This window comes from Varanus komodoensis, unplaced genomic scaffold, assembly GCF_004798865.1.
Source record: "Varanus komodoensis strain SLA01 unplaced genomic scaffold, ASM479886v1 scaffold4, whole genome shotgun sequence".
Lineage (NCBI taxonomy): Eukaryota > Metazoa > Chordata > Lepidosauria > Squamata > Varanidae > Varanus > Varanus komodoensis.
In genome coordinates, this window is record NW_025335941.1 from 13,585,097 (window position 1) to 13,613,068 (window position 27,972).

A 27,972-nucleotide genomic window follows, 5' to 3' on the forward strand; every position below is an offset into this window, starting at 1 on the left:
GAAAGCGACACCTACTGGCCAGAGCCCCTCCCTGTTTTTGCTCACCTCCGCCGCGGAGGGTCTTTCGCTTTCAAGCCGGCACGTATTTCTGGAAGTGGTCGCGGAGCAATCACAAGTGTTCGGCATCGTAAAGACGAACAAATGCAATACATGCTTAAAGGTTTGTTGTGGTTGCCAGTTGTTCCAGTGGGAAGCTTTCAAGGCCGCAGAGCTTTGTGCAGGAGCAGTAATAGGATGGCTTTATTTATTTGAGGTTTTTAATCTCAAAAAAGGCTCCCAGAGTGCTTACTTAAGACCTTATTTATTCTAAGCATATGATTTAAGTTGAATTACGACTTAGCAACCTGTACGACTTCCGATGCTTTGGCCTACAATTCCTAGTATCTACCTAACATAGCCAATGGACAGGAATGATGGAGTTGTAAGCCAAAAATCCCACAGGCCACAAGTTGCCCCCGATTTATATATATTAATATCAATTTCATTGTGTCCCGTGTCTATATACAAGTTTCAAGAGTGCGGTGCGGGGGGAGCAGGCATTCTACAAGAATGTCTAATTTCATGGAACAAACATTTAACAGCTAAGCTAAACCCTAAGGCTCAGGATAGGTTTCATTTTATATCTCAGTATTTATATACTCCATTCCCATAGCCTCTGGGCAGTTTACAAGAAATTGAACCAACAGTAATACTAATACATCATATTAAATAAAAGTGACAATATAACTGATCTGGAAATGCCTGTCAGAAATGTTTATAACTCTCTCATACGTGTGTTGTACAGAATGCCCTTGGTCTCAATTGTCAGAGAAAAAGGGAAGCAATGCTCAGATGAGATGCAAATCATTTATTTTGCATGCAAGATAGGTCAGCAACATACAATCATGCCTAAAAGTGAAGCTGACAAAAAGCAAAGCATTAGGCATGGCCTCTTGTTGTCTATAGGTTAAGTTAGCTTCATTGTGCATGTCAGGGTATTTCCAGGCTAACCCTTGATTCCAACATCAAGTCTAATTGCACTTGTCAGGGTGCATTTCTTGGATAAGGTCAAGGAGAGTTTGTGGCCAGTATTTTCTAGCTAACATGCAAGCACCTGTCTGTAGTCCCAAGAACAGGCTGATCTGCAAGCTTAGCCCCTTAACATTTGCAGTTATGCTAGGTGGCCCATATCTTACTGTCTGTGGTGAGGCTAGGCAGCTTCAGCCAGGTGGTATCACTTAGATGGTTTTTATCTTAATGATTGCCAAGAGGTCTGAGGCTGCTTTTGAAGGCAGTTCGGAAACCAAAGCTTGTGCAAAACAGCCAGATTGATTACAGGGACAAACCTGATTGCATGGGCTGTTTGGTCCGATGGAGTGTTTCTCTCAACATGAACCTGTCAGACACTATGTTCATCATCAAAGGCTGCCCGCCAGATGCCTGCACCCAGGGGGGCTCAGAAAGTAGCAGTAAGGGAAGTGGACCTTATTGGAGGTGGCTACCAAGTAAGGAATGATCTTTGCAACAAGGGCCTGCCAGGCACCAACAGTGCTGTTTTCAAGTACCAGGTTAAAGACCTTTATGTGCCTTGGCAGCCTATGATGAGAATGCATTTTTAATGAGGGTCAAATTTTTCTTCACAATCGCTTAAAATTGTTCTCTGGGGTATTTGTGCTGCACCTTTATATATTTGTATGTTATTTTTATAATTAAGATTTTAATCTTCATAAACTGCCCAGATAGTTTTTATTTGGTGGTATACAAAAGTAATGAATGGAATATATAAATGTAACTAAGGCAGAAAATTTCAGTACAAACAAATCCTTTCCAGGTCCACAGTAGCTCAAAAAGAGAAAACAACTTGTTTATTCCTTTTTATGTTGTTTGGCTTGAGGCAGGAAATAGATTGAAAATATGCTGTTACATATTGTTACATTAACAAATGTTAATATATATTAAATATAAATCTGATGTGAATTTGGTATCAGTGGCCCAAGCTTTTAGGAAGTTTGAGTTTTCATTTGTGTACTAGAAAGCTAGGATCCCTGTGAAAGTATTATGACCACAACAGCCTTCTTTAGGCATACCCAACCATTTCTGCTAAGTAGTGGGGCTCTTCACTTATCAAAACCTGAATTAGAAACATACCCAGGTTTTAACGACAGTCTGCATACAGATTGGAAGGTTCCTGCTGAGCAACATGTTCGCACGCATGTGGAACTAGTCACACAATTCTCAGAACTATGTATTCATGATTAGAAGAAAACAAACAGAAGGAAAAAAGGAAACATGTAGGTTTTTTTTATTATTAGGAAAAAATTGTATTTGCCCATTTAGTTTCCCCCATCACTCAGAAGAACCGAATGTGTTTCCCCCAATTTCTTACAAAATATACATCTTTCAATTAATTTTCATGTAAATAAAAACTTATTTCCATTTATTCGCTTTTCCTTAAAGTGTAAATGTACAGTACAAATTTAAATAATATTCTCCATACAGACAAGAAATTTTTTTAGCCAGACTTTATAATACATTCAACTATTGAAGAATATGGTGAGAAATGAAACACATCAAAAATATAAAAGTATGGAAAAATAATACCTGAAAAACCATGATTTTAATAAATCTTTAACTTTTAATTAAAAACATAAACTGACATTATAACAATTGTTTTGCAATACTCTCAATCAGTATATAATACCTGATCATGTATCAAAGTTTAGAAATACTCATAGGCCACTATAAAATACTAGTAATTTGGAGAAAATGCTACTTGCCAATATTGCCAGTGTCTCTTTTAAAAGGAAAATAAAAGTATAGGGCAGCATTTACAGCAACTGTACTTGACTTTTGAATGCACTCTAAACATGAAGCATCCATAGTAATGCTGAAAATTGCAAAATGGTAGTACAACACATCTGTGGTGACATTTGATGCATAAACATTATGCTTTTAATTAGTATGAAACCAGATATGATACAAAGAATGTGCCTTTTTGTTAATAGCTGTGCACCTCCACCCCAAGTTTCATCAGGTCTGCAGCGTCCAAGATCACCCCTCCCCTAGGGCTGTATTAGTCCCAGAAGGCAAGGCCCCATAGGCATCTTCTGAGGAAAGTAACAACTATGAAGGAGGGGTGATTTTAGTCACAAACACAATTTGTACACTGCAGTCCTGAAAAAACAACCATTTTTGGCAGCATCTATTAACTGTTAAAAAAACAACCATACCACTTCACCAAGTGATGCATTTAGCATCCCATCTAATTTGGTCCTAAAATTACTCATCTTTACAGGTTGGAAACTTCACATTAAAATAGAAGGTTGAACAAAGTATATTACGATTCCAGAGAAAAATTAAGCACTACTGAATTCATTCATGTGCTCTACAACTTGTCCTAATAGTTCATCAACTACATCGATGTCGTAATTCATTTGTCGCAAATCAAGATCAGGCATTATTGTTGCCAGTAGTAGTCCCACATTAACTCGCAGGGATCGCAGCTTCAGGCTACAGAAAGATAATGTTGAACACGTTAATTATACTTCTATATTATGTGGATATATCTATTTAAGTCAGCAATTCAAACCCATCATTCCTTCCTATCTAATTCCTGCCTTCGGTCCTGTATTATAAAATTCTACCTTAGAGCCCACCAATTATTTTGTGAATGGAACAAATCACAGGCTTGAAAATTTTGCTAGGATACAGCACCAGCAGTGCCACTTGAGTACTTGCAAATTTCAGTAATATGTAAACAAAAATGTAGCACAAGTTTGTTTGATACAAACTTGGCAGGTCTTAGTTAAGCATCCTTTACATCATTAAATCCTTTACATAGCCACAGAAACATGTTTGGTGTGCTCTAGGTTGAATTCTCCATTCACAGTGAGCGGTAGTGAAACCTAGCAAGCCTTGGAGGTGGTCTGCCTGTGTGCATGTTTGAGAACACGATTCAGATTTCCCTGCTGTGTGTTGTTATTTCCTTTAATCCATTATCAAGATGGAAAGGGCTTCCTGAAGATAGGAAGTTTGAAAACTTAAGGGGATAGGAGTGTCTGATTAGATGACATCCCAACATGCTTTCCCGTGAAAATAACTTATCTAGTAGTAACGAAGGTATACCTTTCCCCATCAGAATAATTTACAGGATCTTCAAGATTACTAGCCACAGAATTGTTTGCATGGCCAACCATTTGTGGAATTGAAGATTTTAACTGTGCATTTTCGGCTTTCAGCTCTTCACACTGAAAACGCAGCTGATTTTTTTCCATTTCCAGTAGTTCAATCTGAAAGGGGTAAATCAAAGCTTCCTATATTTCTGAAGCTGAACAAAACTGTAGTGTACTTATTAATACACACCAAACAATGTTAATAGATCAGTTCCCATTAAGCAAAAAAACATATACTAAAATGTTGTTTAATGCAATAACTATTACACAGGGGTTTGGGGATTATTATTAAGAATTCAGCCATTTCATTTTCAGTGTTTATTTTGGAACTTCCCTTAAACTAAGCTCTAATGCGTGAAGGAGTCACTGAACTTCCTAGACCAGGGGTCGGCAACTCATGGCTCCGGAGCCGCACATGGCTCACGAATCCCCCTGCTGCAGCTCTGTTGCTCAAAACATGCACCGGCACAGCCACCGGTCTGTGACCGAGGCTTCGAGTTACAAAATACCAATAGGTGATGATGAGGCATCCAATCAGGAACGCCCAGCTCTGCTGTTGTGCAGGGAAAGAGTGGAGCAAGCTTCCTGCAGGTTCTCATGTTCCTTCCTGCAGGTTTCTCATGGAACAGCTGCTGAAAAGATTCTCTTTGTCCAAATGTAATCTCCTTCTTCTGAATGATAAAAGCTGTGCTTGGGACCTGTCAGAATTCACAGCACTTGACTGTTTATCTGCTAATCAGTCACTAAACACACCTGTATCTGCGACTTCCCCCGGTAGGCCAACCATGGATAAATCAAAGAAAAGTTTCTGAAGAAAACCAAACATTTAATTATACATGGGTAGATTCATTTGCTTTTACTGCTGACAAACTTATGGGGTTTGCTGTTTAATGCATGCAGCCCTTTAGCACTGACTTTTGACTCTTCAGGAAGCTGTTCTCCTATTCAAAATATATGAAAGGAGTCCTACTAGTTTATAATGTAAGATTAAAAATAACAGTTTTTAGTGACTGAACAAGAGATGCAGCTAAATCATAATGAAGATATACATAGCATTAAGGTAAAAAATGATATATGCAGTGTTATCTTCATTTTAGATGTCAAAAGGGTTTTGCGGCTCCTGGTGTTTTCTTTTGTGTGGGAAACGGGTCCAAAGGGCTCTTCGAGTGTTAAAGGTTGCCGACCCCTGTCCTAGACCAATCTCACAGTTCATATTTTCTTTTTCCCTTACTGTTAGATATCCCATTTTCAACTTTTATAGAAATCAAGGTGTCCTAGGTTATGTAGGCACCAAACTCCAGTTTTATAGCAAGTGCACTCATAATTCAGCTGTTTGGGGGAAGGGGTATACTACTTCTCTCTTTTTAAAAAAGATGTATAGAAGCTCTACGCTTAGGGAGCTTAGACTACATGCGTGGGAAGTTTCAGGTTTCCCAATAGTGTGAATATATGTAACAATATTGGTACTGCTTCCACTTCCAAGTGGCTTTATTTATGGCTATCTTTGACTGGTTTTAACAGTAAAATAAATTGTCTGTTTGCATGTATGTATGTATATGTAAAAATTTAAGGATCAAAACTGTGTCCAAGTTTTTGATACAAGTTCCTCCCCGTCACTGGCTAACTGCACAGAGCAGCTGGGACAGAATAGGCTGTATGGTATGCTATTAGTAGAAAGGTGCAGAAACTCTACAAGGGTAGTAGATCTATGAATCTACAAATCTACATTCAGAAAATCTCAGTTTCATGATTGCTTGTGGCCCCCTGCATTGCCTTTTGCTGACTGACATGTAAAGCAAACTAGAAATTATTTCTAGACAAGTACCTTGAAATGTAAAAACCAAAGAGGCCTGAATGTGGAGTAACTGAATTAGAACAAGGTGTTCTGCAAGTTTTCCACACATCCCATATATACTGAATATTATTCTAAATTACTTTAAAGCAACCTGAATGGGCCTAAGTTCACATGAGTTGCAATTCTTTTGATGCTGCAAAGTTTTTACACAAACTTACACAACTGATGGGAGCTGGACACATGCTCACCCGATCTGAGCAAAGCCATCCTCACTGGCACCCCAGATGCAGCTGTTACCATGGTTCTGTCATACAGTCTCCTGACAGAGAGGTCTGTGCCTCATTCCTTGTGGGGGGGGGGCAAATTGCCCCACAACAGTGGGAGGAAGCCACATGACTGTTCCTCAGCCTACTAATATCCCATGGCTTCCAGCTATATTGACTACTGGTCTAAAATACTACTCAGGCTTTAACTGCATGGTCACATTTAATTAATAAATAAAAGCCAAAATAATCCTGAAGCACACACCCCTCTGCCAATTTGCAGGGGTGTCAGTTTTGCAGTCTTGGTGCTAAGGCATTAACGGAAAGACACACCTTTTTGTTATAGATATGTCCAATCAAAACCTTTCTCTGAAGGAAGTTTATTCATGAGCCTGTAGTTCTGCATTATTCTAGCACTTTTGCCCCCCAAGAGTAATTCAGGCAAATTTCTAAAAAGCCTATAGATGTTTTTATACTAACAATCCTCTGTCAGCAGCCAGGAGCTAGAGAAAGTTTTGTTGGTGCTATGTCTTGTGTGTACCAGATGGTCAGCTGTATAAATATACAAAATCAACCCCAATATTTCAAGCCTAAGGGCAGAATCCAAAGAGGTACACAAAAACAGGCTGTGCGCCACATCTTTTTGACATGGTGTTCAAACACAGTTTTGGGTTATGGAACAGGGATCTACTCTTCAAAGGTTGGGTGGGATGTATCTAAAATCCAGTGGGCAAGCCTAACCAAGCTTTTTGGATCCACATCTGCATATTTTGGAACCTGCATGCCCGATTTCACATTCATTAACTTAGCGCAATAGGAAAAGTGAACATTACGCATTAGGATGATTGAAGAGAATGTCCATACTTGCTACTGTATTCATAAACTATCCACTGCCACCAAATCTGGCAATTAACACAGAAACTCACTCAAACTAAAAGAACATCCATGGATTAATGGCTCAATCCCAATGAATTTTTATTAAGATTTAAGCTCCATTGATGTCACAGGCACTTAAGCTTCAAGGAATGCATGCATACTGTAAACCTGAACATATGAACATTCTATTAAAATTCATGAAGTTTGCATTCAAAAAATGAATTTATATTGAAGTGTCAGATCAAATTGCTAAATTTAGTTCACAAATATGTTGTAACTAAATTTAGCTGTGATAAATGAGACATGCATGAATGAATGTTTGCAGGATTAAAGCTAACAATGTAATGCTGCAATTGAACTGTAACACTGATTAACAGATTCTTCACTTTGACTGACCTGGCTTTTCTTCAGACTGATTTATGAAACTTACCTCATTTTTATATTGGTCTCTTTCAATGCTGCATTTGTCCAGCTGCCTGAAAACATCATCAAGTTGTGCGGCCATTTCATCTACTTCACTTTTATTCTCACTATTTCTACATTTACTACATTCAGATTTTAAATTTTGCAGAGTATCACATTGTTCTTTCAGCCTTCTCATCTCTCTCAATGCCTGTTCATAGAGAATCAGCACCTCTTCTGGACGTTTGTCTTTAACTTTTTCTAGTTCTTCTTCGAATAATATACTATTTGTTTCTGTTGACTGATGGCACATTTCTTTTTTCATATGCTTATCATTTATTTCTATTATCTTTTGTTTTAACATATTTACCTCTTTGAACAATTTATCACACTGTTTTTGGTATTTTTCTTTTTCACTGTTGGCTAACTGCAGCTGATTGCTTAGTTCATTTATTCTGACGTTCACATCCACAAAAGAAGAGTCTGAAACATGAGCAGGTTCTAGCAGAGTTACATCAGAATGTAGGATGGTTACTTCAGGTTCTAATCTGGATACACTTTTATCTGAATTGTCCTCTGTTTCTTCTTTTTTTATTACAAGGTGTTCTGTTTCAGTTTGTGTTGCTGCAGTTCCCTTTGTACATTTTGTTTCTGAATAAGCATCTTTGTTCTTGGAATCATCTGTTTCAACATCATTATAATCCATATTAGCACCGCCTTCAACTTTTACTATTTTGATGTCACAGTCTGCTCCTGCAGGTTTTGGAGTACTGTTCTCTTCCAAAATGATGACATCATCATCCTCCTCCTCCTTTTTATTTTCAAATGCTTGACTAGTCACCCTTGTGATCTTAAAAGGCAGTGGTGCCTCAGAATTAGAAGATTTTCGTTTAAACCTACAAAAATAAAAAAAACACAAAAATAGCTAACTTTCTTCCATGAAAGACTAAGATTGGTAAAATTTATTTTCGTGGACAAAGTTAATTGAAATGGGGCAAGTAAATGGAAAGTGTGTTTACTAACCTGCTTTCAGGATCAGAATTAGGAGACGATACTGAGGTGTTATCTGATGTATTTATTGGCCTTGTAAGAGAAGTATCTGAAACATCCACATGCAATCTTGAAACACTTTCACTCATCACTGGGGGTGTGTTGGACAAGGCAGATGATGTTTGTAAATACATTTCATTATAAATCTGTATAAAATGTATAATTTCATTGTAATTAGAGGAAAACCCCTTTAATTCTGCCACTAAGACTTTTCACTTGAACTCCCTGTGGAAATATTGGGCTAAGAGAACAGCTTTGACAGCTAACTTAGATGTACAGGCTTAATGTCTACATTAATGTCTTAATGTCTACACCACATTTGACTATTGGGTCAAACTTAATTTGAACCAGAATATAAAAACATTTTGATCAAATACTATTCTGTACATAAACAACATAAACAGCCTTTTAGCAGCCTCAATTTCCATTATCCTTCACTTTAGGAGCAATAATTTTGAAGAAGAAAGTTTTATCTACTAAAAACATATTCACTAGATGCATACAATGATCTGGTTAATAAGGAGGCGGTAGTCCGACCGGTCCTGAAGAAAGCGTCACTGGATCCAGAGATGGCCACTAATTATAGACCAGTGGCCAACATCCCGTTTCTGGGCAAGGTGTTGGAGCGGGTGGTGGCGGGACAACTCCAAGCTCTCTTGGATGAAACTGATTATCTGGACCCATTTCAGTCTGGCTTCAGACCCGGGTACGGTACTGAATCTGCCTTGGTCGCCCTGTACGATGACCTGTGCTGGGAGAAGGACAGGGGGAGCGCATCCCTGTTGGTTCTTCTGGACCTCTCAGCGGCTTTTGATACCATCGACCATGGTATCCTTCTGGATAGGCTAGCGGGATTGGGGGTCGGAGGCACTGCTTTGCAGTGGTTCCACTCCTATCTCAATGACCGATTCCAGAAGGTGGTGCTGGGGGACTATGGCTCTGCGCCATGGCAGCTATGCCATGGAGTACCGCAGGGGTCCATTTTGTCCCCTTTGCTGTTTAACATCTACATGAAACCGCTGGGAGAGGTCATTAGGAGGTGTGGGCGGCAGAATCATCAGTACGCTGATGATACCCAGCTCTACCTCTCGTTTTCCACCAATCCAGGTGAGGCAGTGGCTGTGTTGAACCAGTGCCTGGCCGAGGTAATGGGCTGGATGAGGGCCAATAAACTGAAGCTCAATCCAGACAAGACGGAGGTCCTGTTGGTTGGTGGATCGGGCTTCGGAGAGGGTGAATTGAACCTAGTCCTGAATGGGGTTGCACTCCCTCTTAGGGACAAGGTCTGCAGCTTGGGAGTGCTCCTCGACCCAGAGCTTTCATTGGAAGCTCAGGTGACAGCAGTGGCAAGGAGCGCTTTCCTTCAGCTTCGGCTGATCCATCAGTTGCGCCCCTACCTGGAGTACGACTGCCTGGCGACAGTGACACACGTGTTGGTGACTTCCCGTCTTGACTTCTGTATCGCGCTCTTGAAGACGGTCAGGATACTTCAATTGGTTCAAAATAGAGCTGCCAGGCTGCTGACGGGGACTGGGCGTTATGTTCACATGACTCCAGTCCTCCGTCAGCTTCACTGGCTCGCATTGAAGTCCAGGCCCAATTCAAGGTGTTGGTGATGACCTATAAAGCCCTAAACAGCTTGGGTCCTGGCTACCTGAAGGAGCGCTTACATCCATATACGCCCACCCGCCCCCTGAGATCTGCAGGAGAGGCCCTTCTTCAGGAACCCTCTGTGAAGGAAATTAAGAGGGCAGGTACTTGGAGGAGGGCTTTCTCTGCGATGGCGCCCAATCTATGGAATGCGCTCCCCAGAGAGGTCCACCTGGCACTGTTATTTGTTTTTCGGTGCCAGGCGAAGACCTTTTTATTCAAACGTCATTTTAATTGCTAATATTATTTCCTCATTTTATTCTTTGGCCAGGGTGACTTATTTTATATTGTTAATTCGTTTTATATTTTTAATGTATTATATTTTAATGTTTTGTGAGCCGCCCCGAGGCTTCGGCGAATGGGGCGGCATAGAAATTTTCTAAATTAAATAAATAAAAATAACATTAACCATGGTTTGTTGAATCTTAGGTTGTCCTTATGTGTGAACCTGAAACTATGGGTTTATAATGGGTAATTAACCCTTAGTTGACTGCTCTCTCTCTCTGACCTCTGCAATTCTTCATCTGACCATCACCTTATTTCCTTTTTCTTTTGGGCTACTCCTGCCCACTCTTCTGCAAATTCTGCAGAAATTGTAATTTAATCTCGTTCCTATCCTCACTTGTTTGTCCCAGTAATTTTCAACTATGGACCACCTTCTCCATTTATTCTCTGCACTTTTGCAGGCCTGAAAGCTGTTGCATTGGGGCTTACTTCTGAGAAGACAGGCAGAGAATTGAGCTGTGTTTCCATATGTTTGATGGGAAAAGCTCCATGTTCATAAGGATTATTTATTCATTAGATTTTTATCTTATTTTTTTTCCTTTCAAGGAATTCAAGGCAGGTTACATAATTCTCCTCCTCCTCTCAGTCTTATCCTTACAACCACAACCCTGTCACTTAGTTATTGCCATAGCTGAGTGTGGCCTGGAAGCCAAATCCCCTGAGCCACAGTCCTGTACTCTTAAGCATTATACCACACTGGCTCATTTGCCCCTGGCCCTGACCTTAGTGTCACTGATTTCTGGATTGCAGCCCCAGGAGCACTTCTCAATTGGGATTTGTCACCTAAGCCAAAAAAGTTTCACCACCCTGGCCTAAAGTATGTTAAGCAAACTGATCAAATCTTATCCCCCAATAGTAATTGCTTCCCCTTCTTTCCCTTTCGTTTGCACATGTAAACTTCTTGGAGTGACCTGTCTTTTTGTTGCTATTGTGTAATGCACCTTGTACACTGATGGCATTGTATCAAACAAACAAATGGCCAGTTACCTACCTGTTGGCTAAACTCCAGTCTTTTCTTTAATTTCTCTCTGTCTCTGTATTGATAGGGGAAAATATTATGGCATATACTCATTATATACAAGCTTTTTAATAGGACTCTGTTATGAAGAAAATTGTTTTACTCATTGCTTTAGCTGATTATGTTGACTATAGAGATACCTAGCATCTTACCATCTACTCATCACCAACGTCAAACCTAGAGTTTGGACAAAACATTGATTTGTTGATTTCTTGATAGTTTACCTCCTGAAGTGTTTAGATTTAAAGTTACATTCATTCCAGTGGAATGTGAACCCTTCCTGCCAGAAAACCAGTTGCACACAAAGGACCACAATTATTGCCTCAACTCATTTTTCCAGATAATTAGTGTAGATTCTGGTCCTTCCTTTCCCTGGTATGAACACAAAGGATAGGCCTGATCAGACCCTTATTGGTGTCTAACCTTCAGTAACTTAATATATAGAGTAAAAATTGGCCAACAACTGTTAGCAGTCGGTTCTCCAAGATAATTTCATAACAAAATTTTTGAGGAGAAATATAATCTCACAGTACAGACTATATATGGCCACAGGACATAGGCTTGGACTTATGTACCTCTCCTCACTTAGCACATCTGTGAAGGGGTCAGAAGCATTCACTTTCATTTTCAGCTAGCTGAAGTTTCTCATTGTAGCTGGGTCTAGACATACAAATGAACTTAAAACCATGGATAATTATTTTGACTTGTTAAGTCAGAGGTAGCACTAGTTGAACAAATTTGTATTGATGTTTTCTTCTACTGCCTATCCTTAATACTGGTCATGTTCAAATGTATACAGTTACTCATAGTTTCAAGTTTTATTTAATACTCACTTCTTCTTATGTGTTTTCTCATATGGTATTAAATCATCATCTTCAGGTTCTTCAGGCACATTGCAATTTCTAATTTTTAAAAGAAGTGACAGAACTTCATTGATTTTGAATCAACTAATGTAAGAAGAATCTGGAAAATATGAGCTGCTTCATTTCAACCTATTTTACCTGAACTGAGGATCAGGGTTGTATGAACAATACCACTTCTCTGGTAAGTGATCAATTCCATCTGGAAGCTTTCTCCATTTTAGACATGAATCACACTGAACCCAGGTCTGATCAGGCCGCTTCCTGTAACAGAGGACCAGTGAAGTGAAACTAAACAAGCAAAACCTGAAGTTTAGGATTATTTAAGCTAAGCATGGATGTATGTGATGGTTTACAAAACAAATAAAAACTTACTGAGTATCTTCAAATAGCACTTCTAGAGGATATTCTGTTTTCTTTGCTTGCATCTCATTCCAGTAATCATTAAGCTTGTCACCAAGTGCATGTATTGTAAGCCTGGCAAAAATCAAAACAAAAGCTACATTGTGACTCAAACACACATTTTAATATCCAACATGTATTTATTAGTTGCCACAGAAAGTAAATATTAACAGAAAAGAACGATGGAGTCTATCCAGACTTCCTATGAGCGAAGAAACCTCTATACACAATACACTCCCACCCAAAAGGAGAAGGCTGCTGCCAATTATTTCTTCTACTGCTGCCTCCTTAATTTAAAAAGCATTAGCAGACCCTCAAGAACAATGTTTGAAGTGACTTTGGGGGCTGCAAAAGAATGAGGAAATGGGCAGAGATCACCTCTTCCCTCTATCTTCAGTGGGAGCCCCTAATAGATTTTAGCATCTTCCACAAAGGAAAGAGCTCGGTTTGCAGGTACAAGTCTGGATCCAGCCAATTAGCATTAAAATCTCTTATTTCACTTATGAAAGTAAGTGAAATATATGAAATACATTTCTTGCTTTTCTTTCCAAAAAGTAATTCATGGCAAGTTAAAACATACATTATATGTTGCCAGATTCTGGGTACAGTTCAAATTCTAAGTAAATCTTTTTACAATGGTCCAAATGAAGGCAAAATCAATTAAGTGACAAACTAATGTATTTCCTTAAATGTTTCCCAAGAAAATATTCTAAAAATTAAAAAAGTGTGCCCAAATAAAGTTAACAGCAAGAAATAAGTATTAAGTTTCAATTCCACTGAAATAAATTACTTGGTTTGCAATAGCCCATTAGTATGAAAACCTGCAATACTTTAGCACATACCCCACAATCAGCTCCTCCTTATGTAATCCTGGTCCACTGGGTTGTTTGGGGCTATGCAATTCAGTTGTCAATCAATTGATCATTATTTAGCAATTTAGCAGACTGGATGTGTCTGCCATGCTGCACAACCTAGGTGGGTTGTGTGCTAAAGTCGAAAAGCTGAGCACACTGCAGGCAGCAAGACTGCTGAATCAGCATAACAACCCAAGAGTTTTAAACTGATGGGTTGTTGTCATGCTTGGACAATCCCACAGGAGTAAACTATAGACAAGGAGTGTTATCTACTTAGATTTTCATGACCAGGGGAAGTTAGTTGCTGGGACACCTAAACATAATCCAAGAGATGACTGATAACTATGAACAAACGTAACATATTTAAGTGATTTCCCCCTGCCCCCCCATCTTAAACATTTATAGACAGAAGGAAGCCTCACTGATTTCCATTCAACTTTTTTTCTGGGCTACTATCACAGCTAAGAACAAATGTACACATAGGAATGTAGTTCTGTACCCATTTACCTGACAGTAAGTTCTACTGAACTCTGTGCAATTTACCTCTGAGGAGACACATACAAGATTGCACTGTACATCCCACTGATTTTGATTTAATGAGACAAGTTTAGGTGTAGAGCTTTAGGATGAACCTAGAAAACTAGTTAAATAACAGAAGGGAAGAGAACATGACTGACCATCTCCTGATCATTTGAACTGAGGTGTGACCTCTGTATAATTGGAGGTCTCTACACTATGCAAGGATGCTGTAGAACTCTGATCATCGGGCAATTTTACTAGAAAGACACACTGGAAATGAGGTAGGGTTAAAAAAAAATCAGCCTCCCAACCCATCCCACTGCATGCAAGATTCACAACCACACTGACTCTATCTGTATATATCCCTTGTTCCTGGACTGACAAATGAAAGGTTAGGAAGCCTCCTTCAGAGCGCCATGGTTTTGTGTTGAGGTTGTCACAGGATGCTGGCCTGTATGGTATGGAACAAGCTTTATCATATTTTGGAAATTATTTTCAATGAATCTCAAGGAGTACCTACTTTTATACAAAGGGTATTTTAAATGTGCACTGATATTTACCTGTATTCATTTGTGTAATCAAAATCTTGTTTATTATGGGTTGGCTTTAGGAAGTTACATTCAATAATTCCAATTACACCTACACCCATATTGTTTGCCTGCAAAAGAAAACAAAAGGCAAATGTCCATCTATCAACACTGTTGACAGGACTGCAAATGGTCACTATTCTGAACAAATAATTATACAAATATAAAAGAAAGATGTCCCAAAAGATGCCAGAAGAATTCTTATATAAAGTATAATTGCTTGCTTAAAATACTTCTTGAAAATAAACTTTTATGTTTAAGCCTCATAACTCCTGGGGATTTTCATTTTAAAAACTCAATAGTAAATTGAAATCACAGTAGAAAACTGGGAAATCTTTGAAAAATGCAAACACATTTACATGTTGCCATTCCATGTAAATCAGTTTTATAAAATTAAAGGGGGACACGTGTACCTCTGTCAGCTTAAATACCACAGAGCTGCAGAAGACAGCAACTATTTGCAGACCATGGATGCAACTTTCCAGCTACCAAAATGAGCTACTGTGATGTCATCAAAAGTTTACACAGTAGTTTACAAAAGTTTACAACTACTAATAACTCAGCAAATAGCAACAAAACATTGAAAAACTCTGAATAACTAGACTGAAGTTTAGATACAAATGCTTAGATACAACATTTAGATGCAAATATTTTTGCTTGATTTTAAAATCAGAGGCTTCTTTTAAAATTTAATCTTTGGTTCTCTATTGAACATATGAGTTAAGCAAAAGAGTGAGAGACCTTTTTTGAATGCATTTTCTATGTAGCTGTTGTGAACTGACAACAGAGGGCAGAGACTAACAAGGCTCTGACATCCAACCCATGGCCCCAGAATGGGCCAACATAGGTATCACACTAATAAGAGCAATTCACTGTGCCCCATCTACCTGCTCTTGTATAATCCTATTCCAATACTGTTTAACTAACTAGGCTCAGTTCTTGAATTATTTGCTCAATTCCTGAAGTATGAATTCCTATTTTCTCTGAATTAGTGATGGAGACATGGGACTCTTTTGATGTTGTCGAACTGCAACTGCTATAATCTCGCACCATTGGTTATGCTACACAGGGTCCATAGTATTTGCAGTCCAACAACTTCTAAAGAACCACATCTTAGCTGCCCCTGCTGTAAACAACAAAAAGGTATTTTTAGAAACTATTCACAGTGTTTCTGGGAGGTTCTGGGCTCTCTGTTATCTTGAAGGCTTTTAGCCACTATGGGCAGTATCCAATAATGCCTCGATGCTAGTGCGCTCTACCACTAGTGCAATGGAAAGCGGTGCTGCACATGATAGGTCATGTTCGTTCCTGGGATGGGGAGGTCAGTAAACTCAGAAGGGAACTCTGCTGACCTGTGCTATTCCGGAAATGAATGCTTTGGCTCATTTCCAGACGTATGTTAGGAAATATTAGCTTCTGGGTCCCAAAGGCACAAGAGAAATCAGGTACGCAGAAGAACTGCATTTTTTAGAAAAGGGTAAAATTGGAGCAAGACAAAGTTATGCAACAGAGAAGCATGAGCAGAAATGCAAGAAAATGCAGTCCTATGAAAGAGTAAATGCAGTCCATTTAGTCCTAAATTCAAATATGCTAGTGGTTAGATCAACTAATTAACATGCATATTGTTTAGAACATAAATGAAGTACCAATGGGAAAATTTAAATGATAAATTGTGAGTTCAAAATAACCACCTAGTCTTGAAACTACACATTTCAGGAATTTAATATAAATACTACTAAAATGATAGAGCATGTGTCCTCAGTTATTTTAACCAAGATGAAACCATGCTTGTTCTCACCTTTAGTTGATAACCAACTCTTTCGTAAGCCTTAATTAGTCTGTTTCGGTGGTACATCATCATCCCATAGTGATCTTTATTTCGACAGTTGAATCCAAAAGTAATTCTTACAGTTTTTGGCTTATTTATACATGTTAGGGAAAATATTCAAATATGTTTTTCTTCATATTGAATATTCATTCTCAACTGAAATGTCTGAAGAAACAATTCTGTCAACTTCTAAGCACATTTAACACTTTATACAAATGAGTGTAAACACAGAAATATTTGTCTGGGTTGCACATAATGACAACACAGAGTATGATCCTGTTTGTATGTAACAACCTAGAGTACTGGCTGTTGCTGAACTGTGAATTTGTATGCGCAAACTCTACTTGATGGCTTTGGTTGTCATCACAAACAACTCAGGAAGAGAACTCAGGGTTTGTTTTTGGGTTGCAAACTCTAGGTTGGACAACTCCTACTGTTAAACCATGGTGCAGGGCTGTAATGAAAATCACAAGTCAGGGGCCCATACTCGACTCACACTCCTGGTTTATTTTAACTCATGATCTTTTGTCCTACTAGAGGGTTTGTGTGTCAGATAAACAAGTAAACCCACTACTATAGCTAAATTCAGTCCTGCGACTCCTCTTGAGAGATTGGCTACCAAAAAAAAGTCCTTACGAAAAAGGACAGAAAAAGTCCCTCCTGCTAGTTGTCTGACTGTGAGAGAAAGAGGCAACACCAGCACAGTATCATAGGTGCACACTAACAAAATAGAGTGAGCCCATCTCCAGTTGGGACCAGCTGCCACAGTCATCATGCACAGGGAATTTGCATGTTTAGCTTTTTATAATGATTAATAACAAAAATGTCATATCAGGAAACTTTACTAAATAAAAGATCTCATCCATTGAAAAGGAAAAACATAATCAGCAGGAAATATTCAGTTACTATTTGTACAAGGTTATCTTGACCTAAACTGAAGTGTAGGTCATTTGATGTCAAAACATCTCTCTCCAGGCTTTTCTTCTCAGATTCTGATCTTCTTGACAGATTTGTTATATATTTTCAACCCTCCTGTGTCTCTGAAAGAACTCTAAGTTAACTGACCCTTTTTGTTTGGTTATCATGAAAAATTTGTATTCTTTGAAGTCTGTGTCTGAATAACTGTACTTGCATTCTCTGCATGTAAAGTCCTGAATTGAAGCTACTGGACTACACACCACATTCACTGCTGAAGACAAAGGGTTCCCACGTTACGACTAGCAATCCTGAATAGTTTCTACTATGCATGATTTTTTTCCATGGATGTGCCTGAAAGATGATCAAGCTCATCATAGAAACTCCCCCCAGGTCTTCTATTTTCTTCCTTCTCAGTATCCCAGAAGTCACTATGGGGAGGAATGAGGCTCCTTGCTTTGAGAGCCACAATTACCACCCATGTTCGGCTTGCTGCAGCTGTCAAGCAGCTGTGCCAACAGAGCTCATGCCCTGATGTGGCGCAGGGAAGACAAAGAGCTGGTCAGGTACCCTCCACTCCTATTCCAAAGGGAACTGGCATGAACTGGAGGGGATTGCCTGATCCATGCTCAGGCGAAAGGGGAGGAAAGCAGTTTGGCACCAATGCAGAAAGGAGCTGCGCCCGCTTCCACGAACACCTGAGCGAAACCCCTCTGCATGTGGGCAGCAGGGGTAAGAAGCAGCTTGGCAGTGCTGCGGCAAGTAGCAGCACCACTTTATTGACTGCACTTCTGTCCATCTTGCACACACCAAGGTGAAACTCCTGATACGTGTGAACTAAGCAAAGGCAGAAGTAAGAAGCAACTGATGGTGGTGACAGCAGCAATAGGAGAATCAAATGAGCAGTTCTCTTCTCCCAGTACCCACTGACTGATTGTGTGGACACGTCTGACTAATGCACCAAATAGCACTTGTCAGGTATACTCTCTGGTTAACCACTTGGCCAGAGTGGCAAGGGTACACTCTTCTAAAGCAGTTCTGTAATCTGGCCTCTGTACCATAAGTTTTGTTTTCCAGGTTGGATGGTGCAACAAGCAATCATGGTACAAACCCACCCCCCATAGAACAGACTGTTGTTTGAGTTCATAGCTTCTCCAAACAAATGTACCATGCTAAATTACAATTTAGATGGCATAGTAGATCAACAAAGATTTTTAAAAAGCACTGTTGTTTGTCATGTGATGTGAGCCTGTTCTAAGAGTAATGTGGTGCTGAGTTAGTACTGGGTCTTGATAGCCAAGAAAGATGTGCGTGCACAATGAAGATTTGGAGTTTTTTGGATTTTTTCAGCCTCTGAACCTAAGCAGGAATATTGCACTACTAACCACACTATCGCACAAAGGTTAACAACACTTTTCTTTTACATCCTGTTTTAGCCTAAGAAAAACATCCCAGGTTTTCTATATAGTTGGCTACTGTTTCTTAGTCAAATTTCGACAGCCCACAGTAACAAAGGATACAGCCAAAAATTTTGGCTTGTAAACATCACGTTCTATGTTGGCAAGGCTTTTGGAAACCAGTTGTGTTTGCACTTTTTGTCCTCTTATAATGATCTGCATTCTTGGCTTTAAATATAAAATACTGCAATAAGCCTGAAAAGGAAATGAAAGTTTATGGTAACTTTTATACATTGCAAGCCAAAGAAAATCTAAATAGTTTATAATACATTGTTCATAACTATAAAGCTTATATTTATAACAATAAAATATGTTATTGGAACCCCATCTAAATGTTTAATTCTAAAAGAGAAACTAGAATGATGAGACATTTAAAACATGTTTCTACCTTATAACTACACAGGATTCTGCAGATAACAATGCTCTAGTTAAAACTGAGTTAGCTAAATGTAGACACAGGATGATATCTAAAGCCTTGTCATCTATAAGCTTACCTGCCTAGCCTTGACAATGCAATGCCCTGGTTTGGACAACATGGCAACTTAATGTGGCTTATTACACCAGTGGGTCTGTCATGTTGCGCCCTGCACCCATGAGTACCATTTTTCCATGGAGCTCAAGGGTATCTAACTTGCTGTAAGCCCATGGGCCAGAAATGGGTCAGAAGGGCGTATCTACTCAAAACAGGAATGGGGCAACTACTGTAGGCCAGGTGTTTATTGCGAATGTTAAAGAGCAAACAAACTAATCACTAATCATGTAATAAGCAGCAGAACCAAGCAATCATGCTAAACAGCTGGAGTATACAGTCAGTGAAACTAGCATAATACAATTAAAACATTTTAAATCATGACCACCGAAGGTTATGAAATAGAATGAGCAATCTTTAAATACACAAATATTTAACTGATATTAATCTAACAGCAACAGTAAGCTACATCCCACACTTTGCAAGCAAACATCCACTCACGCAACAGAAATTTACTTTCTCCTAGTCCCTCCACGTTTCCTCTGGAGGGTCACCTAAACATCAGCATGATATTTTGGAGGGCTGCACATGGCCTGTACAGGGGAGGGGGATTCATTCCTTCCTGGTTCTGTTGACAAGTCTTCTGTGGATGAAGGGACACCAGCTGGATTTCACCCACCAGCTGCAATTCTATATACAGTTGATTAAAATGGGACTTATAGGATATGGTGGAGTATACGCTACAACTTCTGATAATAAAAAAATGTGAATGACATACCCGTAATGAATAATCACTTTCAGGAACAACCTGGTCCTGTCTCTCTTGTTTTTTGTAGCCTCTTTTCCCTGTTACTTCATCTAAATCTGCAGGAATCCTAATATCATATTTATCTGTATCAAAATCGAATTCAGTTTGTTCATTTTTCTCTCTGTGGAAAAAAAAATAAAATGAGTTACTGAATTCTAGTTTTATTATATTTTCCTGCACAAATACATACATTTATTCCCCCTTGAAACCTTAAACAAGTGCAGAAGTTATTGTTGAATTTGCTAGGCAATTTGAGCAAGCTCATTCTTACATTCAGATTTGATGTGCTGATATCATTGTTGAGATTGTTTCATTTCCTTTTCAGGTGCTTAAAACTTCTTACAGATGCATCACCCTGTTCTACCAACAGAAACCTTTGGCCAGTGGAAAACCACTAGCTGGATCTTACTCAGTAGCTGCAATTTTGTATACAGTTGATTAAAATAGGATTTACAAAGTGCTCTTTGTATGCAAGAAAGGCAAATCTTGAGTTATTTGAATCCATAATCTGCCTCGGTGTGTGCTAGGGGATTGAATATTCAAAATGGTTGTGCAATGGACCTTACAAATGTGGCTTGCTTAAACCAAGATTTGATGCCATCACGTGTGAAGTTTGTTGATGTGCTGTGCCTGGCATTTCCAAACTATGTCAGTTTTCCTTGTGTACATTTATAAGGCTATTCCACCCTGCGTCTGTATTAATGTATTATTTTTAAAAATCCATTCAAATATACATTTTAATTACTCTCTCACAAAATATTCATTTTAAATTTATTTTATCTTAAAATGCATGTTTTGATGTTTTATTAGCAGAAAGCAAAGGTTAAGTGAGTTCCAATCGCCAAACAGGGTACTGATGAGATCAGTCTGCATTCGAAATTGTGAACACTGAATTCTTCAAACATCCCTAAGTATCACCTTGCTTTCCATGCCAGACTGAATCATGAATTGGCTTACAATTAAAGCGCACATCAGATATTATTATAGGGATATGTAAATATATGTATGACAGTCTTCCCAGAAGATATAATAGTTTAAGCTCACCCTGCTATGGTAGATAGTGGATTTCACACAACTGTATACTAAATAGGAAATATTCAGCACAGAAAATTTATTTATAATCATGTTACAACACCAAAAGAAACTGGGCATGAGAATCAGAAAAGGAGTGGACATCCTGGGAAATATCTCATCCCAATGTGTTAGATTTGAATTAGCATTAAAACAGGATGCAGATTAAATAAAAACTATCAAAATAAACAATTAAAAACAGTAAAATTTAGTGTTTTGTTTAAAATGGCTCAATCTTACCTATTTTGTGCAATTATGTAAAACCAACAGAGAGTAAACCTGTATCACCCACACTACAATTTTCTCACCTTCGAAGGTTCCAAATGATGATCCTTGTGCCTTTTTTCCCTATAATGGCATCAAGTTCTGCAAGCAGCTCCTCTTCTGTGGGAAACAAGGAATGTTCCAGGATAGCCTTTAAGCTGGCCTTTGATTCCTCTGGATTCATTACTAGTCGTTATTACATTAAGGACTTAGCATATTTCAACATTTTAATTGCTCCTTCAGTTAGTTACAGCCTTTTACCCAAATCTTTCCTGAATGAGGGCAAAACTGATAACCACTTATTGGTTGTCCCTTCAAATACTCCCATATGTAGCTGCCTGGAACTAAAGTCTTCTTCAGCAGTCCTTTTGAGGCAGCCCCTGCCAAGGGAAGTCAGGAGGCTGCTAGGAAGAGGGCTGTTTCATCTGTGGCACCCAGGGAATCAACTTCCCAGAAAAGTTTGCCTAGCACCCATATGATACTCATTTTTGCAACAGGTGAAGACCTTCTTTTTCCAGGAATTTTTTACTCTTTAAAAAAATTCTATACTGCATTTTAAAATTGTGTACTGGTCCTAGGTTTTACCCTAGTTTTCACTGTTCCAACTAAATTCTTATACTGTATTTTATGTTTAGAAGTATTTCCAATTATTGTGAACCCTTCAGTTTCAGGTATTGGGGTGGCTGAAAGATATGGTAATGAACTCCACATCCTGTTTTACTATTGTTGGGTGCAATTCAGTGCCCCCCATGTTCAATACATGCAAGCCTCTGAACTTAAGAGGTCTATGTGTACCCAACCGCCAGATGGCCAATTTCCAACCCTGAAGAGCCAAGCAGTGTCTTTCCATGTCTGTTGTGAGGGAGGGGCTAAGTTGGGTGAATTGAAGAATCCTTTGTGGACCCAGCCTGACATATACCAAATTTCTGTTGCTGCTTTCCACTACTTAGCTGCTGCTTAAGCAGAGGCTAAGATAACAGCAGTACAATGTATATGAATTAAGTGAAGGGTTTTTTGGGTGGAGTGTCAGATTGGAAAAAGGGAGAAAGTTAAATAAGTAATCTGAGGTATGTATATGTACAGCAACCTTACAAAAATATGTTTTGTGAATGTATATGCTTTAAGATGGAGTTGCAACAAAGTGAGTGTGCAGTGCTTCTTTTCAACATTTATCTTGTAGGGAAATCCTTCCTTCAGGATATTCCATACCCGCTACACCTCCAAGCTTTCTGTCCCCTGCCCCAACTGACACTCAGTATTGTGTGCCCAGAGAGAATGTAGAGTCCTTAGGATTTTTTTGCTATTTCTGCAGGCCTTGGAATATTCTGAAGCATGTCAAAACTTTCCTCTTGTTTTCAGCCTAGCTGTTTTGATTACATGACCATCGTAACCCATCAAATGAGTTTGCTAGTAGCATGCATAGTATGTAAGAGCAATGATTTCATAAAACAAACAGACAGACACAAGAGCAAACAGCAACATGATAATCTCCTCAAGAGTGAAGAACCTGGGAGAATGAACAGTTACTTGGCCTCAACAATATCAGCATAGAGATCAGGTGAGTTTTCTGGAGCAGAGAGGCAAATTTCTTCAGGAATACCCCTAGATAATTACAGACTATATGGCAAGTAATGTTAGTGTAAGGAAAGGATGATCTTCAGAAGCTAACATTCTATGAGAAAGTGTACAGATATGACTGTTAACTTGAAAAATCACTAAAAGGATATTTTTTTTATTGAATGATATGATGGGAACAATGACATGTTCTGCCTTTGTAGCTTCCAAGAAGGTCTGCGACAACAGGCCCACACTCATAATTTCTCCATTCTTGGTGAAAACAACCGCATCTTTCCCCAGGCGCATAGATCCTGATTTAAATCCATTTCCATACAAGCCAACTGGAACACGACCATTCAGTGTAACTTTGTCACTGAAGCCAAAGCTGCAAAACACAATATGAAGGATGAAAGAGGAAAAGTACCATATTGCTCAAGATTAGAATTAACTAAAACTTAACCTTTCAAATTAAAAGTTTACTCCAACTTGTGCTTAAGTGGAATAAAATATGCTTGTATATGCTGTTCCAAGAAAGCCTTCTTCTAAAGTAAAATAAAACACAACTTTATTCCTGACCAATTAAATCATAAACACATTTAGAACCTCCTTTTAATACAACTGAAATAACCAAACATACTTTTCTTCTAGATGATGGCCCTTAACCCCTAGTTTTCTAGCTCTCCTTTTGTTTTGTGATGCTTTTTGGACTATTACGAAGAAAAACTGTAAGCTAAACCGTGTGATCGCTTTTCCTATTGCAACCTATGGTTGTGAAAGTTGGACAATGAAAAAGTTAGACAAGAGGGAAATTGACTCATTTGAACTGTGGTGTTGGTGGAGGCTCCAGCACATTCCATGGACAGCGGGGGTGATGAACAAGGAGGAGCTAGAGCGTATTAAACCAGACATGTCCCTGGTCGGCAAGATAGCAAACCTGAAACTCATGTATTTTGGCCACATTATGTGGCCACTTCAAGCTCATTAGAAAAAGATATAATGCTTGGAATGTTCAGCAGCTAGAGAAAACCATGTCACCAAAGAGTGAGGTAGTTTGACCCCAATCCACCATGGCCTTTCTTACGGTCTTATGTGCCATATAAGCATCTACAAGGTAGAATGCAGTGTGAACCAGCTAAGCACAAAGTGATACTACCTGCTTAGATTTAAAGCTTTTGAGAGTGGAGTTCTGCTCATCTAATATTAATTTATTTAGAACATTTCTATGCCGCTCCATCGCAACAAAGCCTCGGGGTGGCTCACAACACATAATACAGAAGTAATAAAATAAATAAATACTAAAATTATACAATAAATAACACCCCCCAGTGCATTCTTGGCTAAAAAACAACAAAAAAAAAACCCTAGTTAATAAATAATTAACAGTTAAAATAAGTTTTAAATAAAAAGGTCTTAGCCTGGCGCCGAAAAACAAATAATGACGGCGCCAGGCGGACCTGGATATTAGTGCTCTCCCTGGATATTCCTGCCCCTTGCATCTCCCAAAGGACACAGACTGGGCCCTCCTGAAGCTCCTTCCATGGAGTGGGAAGAGCGAATTAGCAAGCCACACTACCCCTGTCCCCCACAAATGGAAGACATTTCTACTTGTACAAAGGATTCTTTCAATTCTATTTGCACTTGTCCAATTACAAAATATGTTTTATTATGAAATGTATGTTAAGATTATACAGAAGTGTTGCAAGTAGTTATCCTGTTCTCTGTTCTATTTGCCTTGATAATAGATACTATCTATTATTTGCCTTGAAAATTTTATTTCCACATGATTTAAGTGGGAATAAAAAGATTAGTACTATTTTATATTGTGATTGTTTTATGCCTAAAGATCAATATTTCTCCACAAAACTTGATTGTGCAGTCAGCAATTATGACGTTGGCAGATAGCAATAAAACACGTACCTCAGCATCTTATGTAACTTGTCTGCATTCATACCGTTTCCGTTGTCCATGAATGTTAAACATGTGTTCTCATTTATAACTGTTTTGTCAATCCACATTTGTTTTGCATTCACATCTGGATCGTAAGCATTGTCTGAGAGTAAAGAATATAAAGCAAAAATAGTGCAAAAGAATTAGAATTACCTGGAATCCCTATGAAATTTAATGCAATGATTTAAATTCTCATATTGAATTCAACTTCAAATACACACCCATTCACTGTAATGCTGGAGGACTTTAAGAATTTATATTCAATTATACCTCTTCTTTCTTAATTCTATATAGACACTTGTGTACTTCAATGGTATTACAGAATTAATTTTATGCTGTCCAATAGCCAATGTGGTACAGCAACTCACATGGTATCACCTGAACTATTATGATTCTAACTGGATGTTCTTAAACACCACACAGTAACTATTTAAATTATACAAACTGGTCGTTAATGATTATCAACAAATAAAGAATATTCCAGAAATGCACAAGAAAGATAGTGACTGTCATAACTCTTTAGAAACATTAAGTATCTTACATAGATTAATGACTGACAGCAAGCAGCCTGCCATTCTATAGTATATGCTGATCAATTGCAGAACTTAATCTTCCATATCCCACAGCTGATCTCTGGTCAGCAAAATAAACTGCTTGACATGAATCCAGAATATAGGGGTTTGCTTGAGTCAGTGGATCTGGCACTGTTGCAAAGTTGCTTCTGACAAATAGAATATGTATACTTTTATAGATTGACTGTTAAACACATTGTTAGTAATGAAGTATAGGTGTGTGGAATGTCTAAAACTGACTTGTACAATTTTATGATGTTTGTAACTATTTTTATTCGATTTTATTCTCTGAGATTAATTCCTTTGAGTAAACTAACTAGGCTTATCTGTACTATTTGAATGTATACCTGTTTCTGTTCTTGTTTCATAACTTATTATTCATAGAATGAAAAGTCCATGTCTGTAAGACAGGCAGAGCTGTGTTGATTCCTTGTACCTAGCATTAAATGACCAGCAACAGCCCTTATTTCGTATCTCACATTGCACACATCCTCTACAATTTACAGACAGGCACTGGCCATTGAGGAGAAGGGGTCAGTAGGGCTCAGATGATAGTCCTTTCAGAATCTGTCCCTCCAGTCCCACAGAATTCCTTTTGTGCTTGTCTGATTCTGTAAACAAGCTAAGCCTGGAGGAAGTCTGCAAATGCTTGCAGAGCCGTGGTCGTGCAATCGTTGGGTGTAGCTACCCAAACAGTAGTTTCAAGACACCAAGGAGGGACACAATGGGCAGGTGCACCAGACGTTGTTCCTGGTGACTCACCTTCTTCCCCATCACACAGCTGGCAGTGGAGGGCATGGAAAAGTGCTGTGAGTGCACCAGGTACCCTTCCTGGTGACCCACCTATTCTGCCCCTGTACATCTGGTAGGTTTCCTGAGGCATGAAAATTTCAAGAATTCTTCCAAGGTAAATGGGTTGAGAAAGGGTAACCTAGGCAAGTAGTTTTCAAGCACCAGTCCACAGACTGGTACTGGTCTGTGGAAGATTTCCTGCTGGCCCATGGCGGGTGGGGGTGCTGTATCCTGCTTGCCACAGACTGGCAGGGGGGCTGGCTGTACTCCACCTCTTCCTCAGTTAGCACTGTATTTGTAAGGAGTGCGCTGGTGCAGTGGAGGGTGGGGGTGAGACGGCTCAGTGGGAGTCACGCTGCACTGATTTCAGTATTTCGTTCTTTAGTTAGTTTTTTTTGTTGCTTGGTTTCTGGTTGTTTTGGAGAATTTATTTTTTGGTATTGTGTTTGGAAACTAATAACACAAAATGCTCTATTATGTGCATGGTGTTTTTTTTTCTGTCTCAGCATTTCCCGAGGTGGTTTTCCTGCTTTTGCCGGTTCCCAGCTGTGGAAAGGTTGAAAACTACTGACATAGACCATGAGGACGTGCTACCTTTCCTAAAGAAGGCAATCAGTTACTGCAACAACTAAGCAAAGATGAATATACGAAGAAGAAAATAAAGCCAAGAACAAGTTTGTGATCCTAGTTACTATCGTTTCAAGGTAAAAACAGCATTCTGTTCTGAAAAAATCAACTAGAAACAAGCTGAATAAGATGAGTGCTTTCCTCACCCCTCCATTTTCTGAACCATTCTTATTTTGTGCACCAAAACGAAATTGTTTTTTATAAAGACTATTTTTAAACATGTAATTTTCTTAAAGCTACGGGAGTCAAAACCTACACAGAGGTATGATTCATCTGTAACAACTCTTGTATGGGCTGTTGCTTTATTGAGAGCTTAATCTCCAATTTGTCAGTCCAAAGATCACAAAAAGTACAGATTTCCTCTACCAACTGCTTATTTCCTATATCCCAGATACTTTTGTGGCACTGTAATACCAGCACAAACAGAAGATTTTTTAAACTACTCTTGCTCACTGCCTGGATAGCCCGGCAAAAGAACACTTTGTTCAAGGTTTACATGTAAGACAGCAAACAGCCAGAATGCATAACTCACCAACAAACCATGGGCTTCCTTCCTGGGTTGTTTATGGTGAACAACCCATTGTTAACTCACAGTTCTGGGTTCACATGCAGCAACAACCAAGATTCAACTACCCATATGTATGGTTCTTATTACGAGTAAACCAGGTCAGAAAGTATAATTTCTCCAGGTGCATTTTTCCCAATTCTGTGCTGTAGTGATGGGTAAAAAGAGGAATCTTATAACAGATTCTTCCTGTACAGACTTTCTACCGCTGGCAACTGGAGCATAACAAACTTTGCTGTAAGTTTTCCAGACAGCTTCTGTTAGTGGGTGTTGTGAGGCCGGAGCACTCTTCCTAATTACTCACACAGGAACAGGCAATAAAGGTTTGAAGCCTTTTATTCTAAACAACTTCAAAGATACGCAGGCAATGAATAATACAGGAGCTGTT

The 27,972-nt window shown here is 38.9% G+C and overlaps 1 protein-coding gene and 1 long non-coding RNA gene across 5 annotated transcripts in view; one reads left to right on the forward strand and one right to left on the reverse strand.

Annotated features, from left to right (window-relative positions):
* Positions 1-17: 17 nt before the first annotated feature.
* Positions 18-27,558, forward strand: LOC123029426. 2 transcript variants are annotated; one of them, XR_006415917.1, is made up of 4 exons: positions 18-160; positions 12,370-12,534; positions 22,884-23,082; positions 26,899-27,558. It is a non-coding gene; the product is annotated as an uncharacterized LOC123029426 (long non-coding RNA). The 2 variants fall into 2 exon arrangements; XR_006415918.1 differs by lacking the exon at positions 22,884-23,082.
* MORC3 (MORC family CW-type zinc finger 3) overlaps positions 2,266-27,972 on the reverse strand; it is a 34,851-nt gene continuing 9,144 nt past the window's right edge. The window contains exons 1-16 of one of the 3 annotated variants that reach the window (XM_044442432.1): positions 27,552-27,687; positions 24,999-25,131; positions 23,252-23,466; positions 21,569-21,716; positions 20,160-20,310; positions 18,976-19,107; positions 16,511-16,630; positions 14,686-14,783; positions 12,726-12,827; positions 12,492-12,614; positions 12,324-12,392; positions 11,464-11,506; positions 8,511-8,683; positions 7,516-8,383; positions 4,105-4,268; positions 2,266-3,489 (exon numbers count right to left, since the gene is read on the reverse strand). In XM_044442432.1, the coding sequence (XP_044298367.1) occupies positions 3,336-3,489; positions 4,105-4,268; positions 7,516-8,383; positions 8,511-8,683; positions 11,464-11,506; positions 12,324-12,392; positions 12,492-12,614; positions 12,726-12,827; positions 14,686-14,783; positions 16,511-16,630; positions 18,976-19,107; positions 20,160-20,310; positions 21,569-21,716; positions 23,252-23,466; positions 24,999-25,096 (2,658 nt within the window). In that variant the 5' untranslated portion in view covers positions 25,097-25,131; positions 27,552-27,687 and the 3' untranslated portion in view covers positions 2,266-3,335. Of the gene's footprint in view, positions 3,490-4,104; positions 4,269-7,515; positions 8,384-8,510; positions 8,684-11,463; positions 11,507-12,323; positions 12,393-12,491; positions 12,615-12,725; positions 12,828-14,685; positions 14,784-16,510; positions 16,631-18,975; positions 19,108-20,159; positions 20,311-21,568; positions 21,717-23,251; positions 23,467-24,998; positions 25,132-27,551; positions 27,688-27,972 lie in introns of those variants that run through there. The other 2 variants (XM_044442431.1, XM_044442433.1) reach the window with 2 other exon arrangements.